The sequence below is a fragment of the Balaenoptera physalus genome, assembly GCF_965194825.1.
Source record: "Balaenoptera physalus genome assembly, chromosome: 10".
NCBI lineage: Eukaryota > Metazoa > Chordata > Mammalia > Artiodactyla > Balaenopteridae > Balaenoptera > Balaenoptera physalus.
The window spans coordinates 18,095,752-18,107,783 of record NC_138889.1 but is presented as its reverse complement, the minus strand read 5'-3'; the positions used below and the strand labels follow the sequence as shown (position 1 = coordinate 18,107,783).

Sequence of the window (12,032 nt, the reverse complement as noted above, 5' to 3'; positions counted from 1 at the left end):
ATGGATTAATGAATATGGTGAAGTCACCCCAAAGCAGTGTCCAACCTGTAGAACTGGAATTCATATTTTGTGTTGTAGCCTGCCAACTCTTTAATTTGGAGGAAAATTTCCTATTTGATGGTCTCCTTCCTCCCCATGGGGGACACAGTAGCATGTTGGATTATGGGAAGATCAGCAATACCATGAAATTCAAACTTACATCGTGGTGGTAAAGTCATGGCCAAGCTGGCACGGACCCAATATGATTTGTCAGTCTACTGCCTTGTACTAAAAGGAATTTTAAAATAAGGGGATCTACATGTTTTAACCTTCTGCAACTCAACACTTTCCCATGGCATTTAGGACCGTCTCAGTGGGAAGTCCATCCCATAATTTAGGAGATCAATGGGACAGTGGCACTGAAAACATCTGAGCAGAGTTTAAGGTCCCCTTTGAATGGGAAAGAGCATGATTCAACGCTGGAAGAGATCTTTCCCGGTCGTCAGCACGTGGCTCTATACCTGATGGGCTCTGGAGAGCCCAGCTTTCCCTGCTTTATTCCTTGGATGCACAGTCTGAATCGAAAAGGGTCCAAGAGGGAAAGAATTCCCAAGAAGATACCAGAGCAAAGGAAGTGTGGATTTCACAGGGGAACGATAACCACTTTAAACCTAAGTCTCTGTTTCCTGAAGAGCCAGGAAGACCCGTATGTTGAAATTCTGATTCTGTCTCTTGAGTAAATTATTTAACCTCTGGAGCCCCACTTCCCTCATTTGTGAACAACCCCTTCCTTAACAATCTCCCAGGATTTGCATGACAATCCTCCCATGGCTGGCTTATGTTCTCATGCTCATCTCTTGGTCTTCCTGTCCCAATGGCCTCCCCTGGTGAGCATTTCTAAGCTACCCTCCACCTCTTCCCAGCCCCAGTCACTCACTTTCACTTTACCCAGGTTTATTTTTTCCCACAGCATTAGGCTGACATTATCTTGTGTTTTGAGCTTGTCTCCCTGACTAGAATGTAACTGTATGAGGGCAGGATCCTGGCACGTGAAATCTGGGGCAGCTCCAGCCTCTGGTTGGTCTTGTTCACTGCTGTATCCCTGGTGCCCAGGCCAGAGCCTAGCACGTAGGAGGAGCTCAAACAATTGTTGAATGAATGCAGATCAAATGAGATCATATGTGTGCACAAGCTTCCTGAGCGCTCAAGTACTATACAAGTACAAGCTAAGTAAGACCTCACCTGCGATTTAGGGGCCAGATCTTGAATTTGTCTACATAGTCCAGCTGGTTTTTGATGTTTTTCTTTATCATCATCATTATTATTACTAGCTTAACAAAAAAATGCAATCGGCTGTTTGCCAAGTCTGGGCCATACTTTACGTGAGAGCCAGTAAGGAAAGAGTCCCCCCACATGCTATGTCTATTGACAATTTCTTACACACATTTCAAGCAAGTTCAGCCAGACTTTGCGGACACTCACGACAGCCAGATGGTCTTATATCCCACCCCAGAACTGATAATCTGGATCTGAAGGCCTTTAAGTGCTTCCATTAACTAAATCTAGACCATATTTTGAGCCCATGCTTCCTCTGTAATCCATTTAAGGAACTATAGCTGGCTCACCTAGATTCTTCCTCAACACCTGGCATGGATTTTCAAAGCCACTTAGAATCTGCCTTCCATCCGTACTTTTCTATGCACTGTGAGGGAGGCGTTGATTTTTCCGGATCACTTTCTTGTATGTAGGGCCAGAGTTGAAAACGTGTCTCTCTCTGGGAAGCATGAGAGCTCTGAAATTTCTTGTTGGTGCCTTTGCTTCAAAAGCAGAAGCCTGATGGATTGCTCTGATTGTGCCGGAGGGCCATTCCCTGGCACGCGGCATATTTACCACCGCACTCCACTAAACAGTCCCCGAAGGACCTTCCTTCCATTGCTGAAGGGAGGGAGGCAGTTGGAGGCATTTTTTAAAAAGTTTTAAACTAAAATAGAAGGATAAATAGGCTTGAAGCTATTCTATTCCACATGGGTGGCCATAACCACCAGCTGTCACCGGGAAATAGCAGATGTAATTGATAAAGCAACGCAAAACTCTTGTGGATCCGTCATCAATAAAGTTAACACCCAAAAAGTCCATGAAAAGGTTCAAAGTAGAACTGGAGAAGCTCCCCAGGTCCTCCAATAATTAAAACACTGAACTACACACAAGCGTAATTTTTTAATGCAGATTGAAGAGGAGGATCAGCTGGGCAGCTTGCTTTGCTGGGTGAGGCTGGGGCACCATATGGTGCTTAGGAAACCGTCATTAGCTGAGGCGGCAGTGGTGTATGGGGGAGGAAGGGGGACAAGGGGCCAGCCGAAGACAGACCATCATTATTGTGAAGGAAACGCAGGATATAACATTTATCCACAATAAGCAAAGAATGAAATTTCTACCCAGATGGAGCAGGGAATGGATGGTAATATTATTCATTACCACAGTTTAGCATTACATGTACCACACCTCCTCTAATTTATTGATGGACTGTTTAAGACGGGTGTTAACCTGTTTGTCTTGTATTATAATTGAATTCAGTCTCTGGGCTACAGAAATTTAAGAAGTTCATCCTTTCTCAATCAATATGCTCTCCTTCAGTGACCCATTTCAAGACAGCTTCATAAAAAATAATGTATTTTGTTTTAATAAATTTAAACACTATGACAGCTGCTCAATTTTTATCGGGTGTTTTTTTTTCCCTTCAGATGTCTCTTTGCTGCCGAGTGAAGCCACGCTCACAATCAATAGTAATTGATTAATCAGCATCCCCTTTGAACAAAGGTGCTAATCAGTTTTTGATTAGTTCATCAAACCGGATGCGAAGGCAGCCCAGCCCCAGCCTGATAGATCATCAGGATTCTACTTGACTTATGGCTCCCTCGCAATACACAACTGCAGCGTTCCTGGACGGGGGAGGGGAGGGGGACAACGTAATTATTAATTTAACCAAATTATTATGAACACAAACAGTTGTTGGTTTATCACTCCCGACTCAGGGGTGATTGATAGAGCTGCAGCAAGGCTGCCTCTGACTTGGTGCAGAGCCGAGAGACCTGGACTATTCCTTAATTGATGATGTTCGGGGAAGGGATAAGGGCTGATTTAGTCCCCTTTTCCTAAAGAGGAGAAAAATGACTTCTGCGTATCCGAGTGATCCTTGTCTGGCTGATATGCTGAGAGGGATCAGGGCCAAGGAGAACTTGGTCCCTTCTTAGGATCCTTGAGAAGATAAAATTGCCACTGTGTCAGAGGGCTGTTTTATTTAGGGTCAGGATCTGAACTGAGGAGTCAGTCTTCTTACACTCAGCATGATATTCTAAGGAGGGAGAAGGACTCGCTCCTATTTCCAAAGACTATCAGGCTAACGTGTTTGCAACTTCTCTAAATATACCACAAACAAGAGGCAAAAATAAAACACTCCTTTGATGGCCGGCTACGTTTCTAATCGTCTATTTATTTATCTACCTAAACTCCTTGGGATTTGGGATTCATTTATTCGTCCCAACAAGTATCAATTGCGTGCTTATGATATGACAGGTGTACAGCAGTGAACAAAACCAATATGGCCTCCTGGAGCTTCCACTCTGTGGGAAAATCCATCAGCCAAGTTCAAACTGGGACATGCTACATAGCAGAAAAATAAAGGCGTCCCTGAGGTTTGACAGAAGCACAGAGGAGGCAATAAATCTATTGCTTGTGAAAGACAGTGGTACTATCTTATTCTCTCACTGGGTAAGTAAGACCTGTAGTTAAAGCTGCACCTCAGCAACCAGCTATTCAAGGGAGCTGCAGTGAAATCTCTTCAAGAAGGGCAACATGGAACCCTTGTTTCCAAAAGGCTGGAGTCAGCACCTACAGTCCTCTGCCTTGGTTTCTCCTGATGAGGAAGGGCCCTTCCTTATTGACTTATTAAGAAGCAACTGATCAAAATGTTTCAAAAGCTGCAGCTGGTTGGCAGTGAAGTCCCACAACATCATGGGAGCTCATATAATTGTTTAGCTCTGACCATTTTAAATCTCCTTCCCCTCCTTTTTAGGATATGCTTCTTATTTTGGATTAGTAACACCTAAATCCTGGAATCAAGCATGAAACCTACTTTTGCAAGAGCTCAGTGTGCTGTGAAAAAGGTCTGAGGTGGATAATTAGTTTGCATCATGGTGTGTGACAAAACAATTGCCCCCCCCTTCCTTCCTTCCCCTCCCCTCCCCCTCCTTCTAAGATTAACTATGACCTGGCTTTTCTAGTCTATTCCACAGAAGGAGATGGTCAATATGAGGGTTTGTTTTTTTTAAAAATAAAGATCTTGTCTCATAATCCAACATCCTTAAACAGCTTTGAAATGCAACAAATTTCTCATGAACCATTATATGCCTAGAACATAAAAATTATTTTCAGCCACTGAACAGAGTGGCTTTGGTGTAATCCCAAAGATGATTCGACCTGGAGGTCATTATTGACCTGGAGGTCATTACAGCAGGTCAGCCCCCAATCTGAAATATACACACAATATACAATCTGAAAATACACAGGGAAGAGAGGTGGGGGGAGGAAGAAAGTGTTCATAAAAATCTGTTTTTTTTTCCTTTAGTCTTAAAATCCACAATTGCGAATTGACTGCTCAGCGATCCAAATGGCCGTATTGTGGAAGTGGATGGAGGGCCCACAGGTTGGACACTGCAGAGCCTTTTACCTAATGACTAGCCCTTACCTGAGAGGTCCTCACTGGCCAGCTCTTCTGCGGAATTGGGCAACTGAGTAACGCCTTACAAGTAAAAACAAATCGTTTTTCTTTTCATTCCTCAAGGCACATAAACAAAACACTTAAGAACTGAGGATGAATTTCTTAAAAAAAAAACATGAGCCAAATCTCTTGCCATCTCTCGCTCTCTTTTATGGATAGCTTGAATGTATTAATCCATAAGTACGTTTCTCCAATCATTTCATTTTGTTATAGATACACAATTGAGGCAGAAAGATTCCTCAGTCTCCACTTTCAAAGCACATGAAACGTGAAGGTGAATGTTTCAAATCACTCGTTCATAACAGCATGCAGAAAGAAAACAATAAAGCCTGATTGTTAGCTATTGATGTTCTGATAGATCTCTTAAATACAAATATATTTAGAGGTTACATACTGATGTATTTAAGTTTTAGTTCACATTTTACTGTAAATTGAAATCCTTGGGCAAGAATGACAAACACAGTTCATTATCAATTGATGATGATCTTGGATCATCTATTTCAAAATGGTATGGCATCTGCTAACTGCAGTTTGCCTTCATCAGAAAATCTGATTTGCAAAATGATTTTTTTTTTCAAAAAGAGAATTTCAAAAATCAGTGGTATTCCTGAAAAAATGAAACCCTCAAAGCTGAAAAAGCAGTTAGGTCAGGAGATAATCAAGTGGAGCTTGAAATGCCTGTATCCAAGTTAGCACCAATGTTGCCCAGCTGGGATGGCTCTCGGCTAGCTCTGCCTGGAAGGAAAAGAGGTCAAGGGGAAAGCAGATAAACCATGGGGGGCGCAGTTAGGAGATGGCTTCCCTTTCCTCTTCCTGTATTTGCAGGCTGCTCCTTTAATGAAGTCAAAAACACCACAAAGTCGTGTCTGGTTTGTGCAGACCTCCAGGTCTTCTCATTTGCACAACAACTGGCTAATCCTTCTCTGATGAGATTTGTCACTTTTGAAGATACTTGCGGACCTATTAAACAGGAATGAGGGGCATGTCTTGTTTCTTTGTTCAGCTTTCCCTTCTCTTATAGCCAAGTGCAAAATATAAGCTCAGTAAGTATTTGCTGAATTAATGATTTGGGAGTAATGCTAAGTGAACTACCAACTAAAACAAATGCTCTGGAAACAAGCAATGTCAAACTGGCCGCACTATTCAAAAGCTCCCAAATCAACAGAAACACTTAATGTAGAAATGGACAGTAAAAGCTTGGATTTTGTAAGTTGTTTTATAAAGAAGCCAAATGAATATTGATAGCTAGGTTGGTGCTGTGAAAGGAAGCGTCATACCAGCTCTTGAAGAATTTCCATCATGACCCTTACCAATATTCAATGGCACGTGCCAATTAAAAATGGGATGATTTGAAGTCCACGGATGTTCCCAAACTATGGATTTAGGCAACTATGGGAAAGCAATGAGTAATGCAATAAATTAGAGAGGCAACTGAGTAGGGATGTTATCCACTGGTTCTGAAATCTGATTGGTTGAAAGTGTTCCTATTTCTAACTGGCTTTATTCATTGTATAAAGACTGATGAATACAATTATTTGAATAATTGTTATAAATGGGCAACATAAAGTTCTCCTCTGTAGTTAATTATGAATTTGCAGTTCTCAGGAGGCTAATCCCTCACTTCTAGGTGGCCCAATGAATATCAAAGCATTCTACATACATGCTTGGCAGCCACTGAACCATATTAAACAAGGATGTTTCAAGTAGGTAGCTTTACTGCTGAAGGCTTGTTTCCCTGGGGAGGGCATTAGAAAGCTAATTTTAAAAAATAAAGACAAATATGTTTATGAAATATCATTGATATGCAAAGTTTCCCATTAAAAAGCGACAGACAGTTTATACACACCTCATTAAAGATGAAACTGTCATTTTTAATGGCATAAACTTTAAAATATACCAAATCATCTGGAATCTACAGCTCAGATTATGTCTGAAAGTGGGAAGCCATCTAGGTTAGTGACGTTAAATTTGTTTTTGTACTACTATTGTATTTTATGAATCTATAGTGCTCTGCCATAGTTGGATAATTTCAAAATAAATATAATTAGGAAGAGTTTACTGAAGCACTGAGTGTACAAGTGAGGACAAGCAAAATTTACCTCCTAAAAATTGCTTTGGCTTAGGTAGCTTTCTTTCGTGATAAAAATTATACAGCTCTCATTTTCTCAAAGAAAAAGACAAAGGTGCATTTTGTGAGGCAGAGAATAGTCTTCAAAAGGAAACTCCACCATTTAACAATAAGTGGGAAATTACTTCTGGGGTTTTTCTCTTGAACTTTTCATATCATCCACTCAAGCCCTTCCTGGTCACTTCAATTAAAATGTATTCAACACATTTCTTTAAACTTTGTTAAACAAATGAAAGTTTACTTTTGGTCCATATGGGATCTTCTTTTGAGCAATTAATAAAATCCTAAGGTGCAAACATGATAATTTAATACACGCACGAGAATCGTCTCTTCCGCAGACATGATTTTTGCTCCTTCGTGTTGCTGTCAATCACGTGCTGCACGTGCCCTAAGCCTCCTCAGACAGTGCTTCTGCTGTTGGTATTGTTACTTCTCCTTTCCAGCAGAAATCGCTGGCTTCTAAAAATGGTATGTATGGCGTAGCAATTTTAAACCAGGTTAAGGAAAACCTCAAAAATTAGAAACAGCAAGAAATCCTAGAGTTAGTTAAATTCAAGGTCAAGGTCAAGTAAAATCTAAATGTTCGGGGCTCAATTCATCAGGGTTTCCATTTTTTATTTTTCCTGAAAATTTCAAAACAGAATGATCAAATAAAACCTCTAGGAAACAAAAACTTCCCACTGGCCCTAGTATCATTCCCATTATGAAAAAGTAGGCGATGGTCTCTCTCTTACCTAAGCAGCATATGTCTGATCACTTGGCCATATTATGGAATCTGTTACTTCCATCACCAGCCATAAGAGTTTAGACGCCCCGGCAGTTTTAATCTAAATGCTCAGTCAGTCATCCTGTTCTTCCTGCTTTGTCAGCTTTTGTGGAGAGTTTTTCCCTTCGTCCCATTAGCAGAAATTTGGTTCACGCCGTTAAACAGTAGCACATTGTTTCCAAACTGCATATCAAGGCTGAAACACAATCTTCAGGTCCTGCAGCCATTCGTACATAAACCTCTTTAGCTTTGCTCTTGAGTAGAACATACAATGTCTGCAGAGTCCCTTGACTGAATGACAGCCTTCGAATGCCACTGTTGTGTACTCATACAGAGAGATGTGCAGAGGGGTGCATACACAGATGGTGGACATAGAGGTTGTAATAATGCGCACTGCTGGCTGTTTTTCTTTAAAATGGGCTTCAGAATTTCCCCACAATTGAATAGAAAGAGAAGAAATTTCATGTGCTTTTAGAATTCCATCACGGCTTGCACGACTTATAAAGTAAGTCAGGGAAAGGGAGATCCATGGGGTAGTAGCCTAAGGGCAGAGGTCTAGGGGATAAGCATGTATCTAGCACACGCCAAATATTTTGAAACCAAAACTGAAAGTGAAAAATTATGTCAGAGGGGTTCCCAGTTTGAGTCTCACTACAATTGCATACTAAATTAAAAACTAGTTAATAACTCATTTGGGATCATAAATTCATGAGATCATCAGCTTCTACTGTACCAAGAGGTAGAAAGCAAAAGGACAGGTAGACTTGAAAATAATGAAATAGCGGTGGGGCGGAGGGGGGGAGAGACAGAGAAAGAGAAAGACAGAGAGAGAGAGAGAAAGAGAAAGACAGAGAGAGAGAGAGAACCCCAAACCCAGAGGAAGCCAGCTGACTGCAGTGCAGCAAAAGCACAAGCACTATTCCAGACCATGGGCATGCTGTCACCCAAAACCTCACACGAGGGAGGTGGGTGGGGGAAGGGAGAGGGGACACATGGGGCAGAAAAAGAACAAGGCACAAGACACTTACAGAGAAGCGCCCCACATTGGAACAAACAAAGAAAAACCATCACACGCACCCACACATCTATAATCATAGGAACGAGTACACCATCCGTGCTTAACGTCACTCATGCATTTCTGCCATAAATTTCAGACCATGTGGTACCAGGATTTGGCAGAGTGTTTTTTGCATTGCTCAACATGCACACATAACACAGGATTCTTCCCTGTCCAGGCCTTAAGGATGAGCTCCAAAAACACAAATGCTCAAGATCTTTCTTCAAAGATCCCTTCCGTCACCCTAGTCTAGGAATCCCATTCTTACACTCACACTTATCTTCACTGTACTATCAATTATATCCTTAAAGACACACTGTGGCTGACTGTTGTTTGATTTCTTTTTGGAGAAAATCCATTTGCTTTTGAATCATGCCCATGCACTTCTAACCTTCCCATACATGCTTATTCTAATCAGATATTGGTAAGAACAAAAGGTCAACATACATAAACAACTGATATACTTCATACATACTCTAGCAACACAAGCTTGAATAAAATATTTTAATGAGTCTTCAAAGGGAAAACGTTTTGTAAAATTTTTTTTTTTCCTTTTTAGAAAAGAAAAGAGAAGTATGGAAGGAAATCCAGTATGAAAACTTTTAAGACCAGTACAATGGTCACAACTGGCTGACCCAGTACGTCTTGTCATTTAAGTTGCCAAGTTATCAAACCACAACATTTTTCTAGGCCCAGATCTCCAACATGAGCATCTCAAGATTATTCTCAAATGAATCTAAGTCACATGGTTGTTATACGGAAGAAGCTGGGTTTTACCCATAAGTCATTTGAATAAAATCAGTTCTATATCCTCATCTCCTTGGAAATGTGGTCCCCTGCTTTGTAACTCCAATCATATTCTATTGCCTTTTCTATCCTGACAACTGACCTGGAAGACTTTCTCCCCCTGTCAAGTAAAATTCTAGATATTACTTTGGCTTTCATTAAAGCTTTTTGCTGTGGGCTGGAGAGTATGCTGTTGAAAAGAGGGGTCAGATCCCTTTGGGAGGATGCTGTGAGGGTTTTAGACAAGTTGGAGCATGTATTTATAAATGCATTTTATAGGAATCAACCTGGGTTATCACTTCTCTCTACCTGCTAAGGAATCATATATTATATATGATGATCATATATTATATATACATATATATATACACACACATACACACATATATATATATTATACTATTCTTACTTCCTTTTTTTTCTCCCCAAATTTCTTGGCTGTAGGTATACTTCTCATTCACTGCTGGTCAATAACATCCTACTGAGACATTGCTGGCTTGAACACTATTCCTGAACTAGTAAGACAGTGGTTGTTTCTCACAGTACACAGGCATCTCTGTTTCCTGTCACATGAATGCTAGAGTCCTATTCCAAGTGTCTCTTTATTATACCACAAAAAGAGATCACCTTCACTTTCTTTCTCCATAGAGAAATACATGTTGAAATACCAGTATCCTAAGATCAGGACTGGCCCCTAAATTAACTTCTCATTTTTCAGCTCAGGGGACATATTTTTTACCTTGAATACCCCACCCAACTCCAAGACCTACAACTATTAGAGTCATGTAACTACACAAATGTTACTGAAGGGACCTAGAAAACAGAAGTCTGGAGTCTTGAGATAAATGATCAGTATCTCTTCAAAGATCTCACAGAATTCAGGAATCTTATGATTACATTTGACCCTGGAGTTAATTATAGAAGGCTCAGAACTTAAAGCATCTTGAAAAGAATAGAACAAAAGTCTCTTGAACTACATTAAAATAGCCTTAAAGCTCTGAGAATAATCGATAAAAGTCAGAAAGTGCCCAATTAATGATGAAACCTACAAATAACTGAGCTTAATGGAGTGCAGTATCTGAGATGTAGAGAGCACCATGGGGCATTACCTTGGAAAGTGGAAGTTTTTTACCTAATTGATTTCTCATGACTGTCGGTGTATCTGGCCCTTTAACTAATTTTATGAACTTTTCCCTTTGTGCCAGTGACAGGGAGGGCATGGGGAGGTGGGTTAGGGTGGGGAGGGATACTGCCCTATACCCAAGTCTGTTTTGCTTTCTCAGAATTTCTCATCAGAAGGTCCAAATATGGGGCGTGGTCAGCCAAGCATAAAGGCCTGACCTTCAAGGACAGCTCACACAGCACAGGTTTTGCTCAGAGATTTCTAACTGGTTAAGTCCTCAAATGCAGGTCTGTTTAAGAAGGTCAGTCGTGCCAGGAAGAACTGTTTCTCCAGAAGTTGAATGAACACCATAGGGTTGGCTGATCACCTCTTGTCATTTAACTGATAGATTTCAATCCTGCACAATGTGCAAAGCGATGTAAAAAGGCCCTTTACCAAATAATTCCCTTGAATTCAGTTATTAAAATTCAGCCCATTTTTAACTAACGTATCTTTCTCCAAAGCACAATATCGCCAGGGTGAGATGTGAGCTAAGTAATAAAGTAATATACGGATGAAACTTGATTATCATTTTCTGATTGGAGACATATAGAAAAGTGAATGGACCTATTCCAACCTAGGAAGTCAGTGGAGAAATTCGGAAAAGGATTTCCTGATGCCCCCTGCTGAGCTTCATTTACTCGGTTTTTATCAGATTTTGGCTAACATCGTGAGGAGTTTTTTGTTTTTTAGTATTCTGCCTACAAGGTACCCACACAGAAATGATTTTTTTTAAGTCCCAGTTAATGCTGTTGAAACGTACATATGGTATCATTCTTGTTTGGAGATGTTTCCTGCCAAAGGGTAGCATAAACTTTTATGCACACATGGAGATTAAGCGTGAACCTGCAAGAGGCCGTGGAGGTAAAGATGATAATTAAAGAACAACAATGTTCTTCCTCATCCCTACGTCATGAATTTAAACAGGAACCTTCCGCCCTGACCTGTCCTTCAGTCTCGACTACTAAGTGACATAAATGACTCCTCTTCAAAATGTACCTAAGATTCTAGCCTATGAACGAAGAAAGCAACTGGGCCTTTAATTCAGATGCTATGATTTTTAGGCAAATATTAGGTTTTTTTGGAGTCCCTTATATTTCAATGTCTGGCGGCATTATAGAATTAAGGGCTACGTGCAGCTAAAACTCCTGCAGCCCAGCCAGCCGACAGGGAGGCCTGATCTCAGATTGCAACCACTGAACACTGAACTCACAACAGAAATGACAAGACTCGAAATCCTTTCAAGCCTCACAAATTAGAGTATATTTATGAGGTCAGTCTACTCGGAACACAGTTTCCCTTGAAGACTACATTTCTCTTTTTCCCAGGCTTGCCTTGCCGCTCAGCAGTGCTGAGAAAGTAGATAAACAGTAATGT

General features: G+C 40.7%; 1 protein-coding gene and 1 long non-coding RNA gene across 5 annotated transcripts in view; both read right to left on the bottom strand.

Moving 5' to 3' along the window:
* CADM1 (cell adhesion molecule 1) overlaps positions 1-12,032 on the bottom strand; it is a 325,465-nt gene that overhangs the window by 12,112 nt on the left and 301,321 nt on the right. The window contains exon 10 of one of the 4 annotated variants that reach the window (XM_082411115.1): positions 4,724-4,777. The exons of the other annotated variants lie outside the window; for them this stretch is intronic. Within the exon in view, the coding sequence (XP_082267241.1) occupies positions 4,724-4,777 (54 nt within the window). The remainder of the gene's footprint in view (positions 1-4,723; positions 4,778-12,032) is intronic. 4 annotated transcript variants of the gene reach the window in all.
* On the bottom strand, positions 4,862-12,031 carry LOC309637119. The gene is made up of 2 exons (XR_014250421.1): positions 6,034-12,031; positions 4,862-5,716 (listed from the first exon to the last, which is right to left on the bottom strand). It is a non-coding gene; the product is annotated as an uncharacterized lncRNA (long non-coding RNA).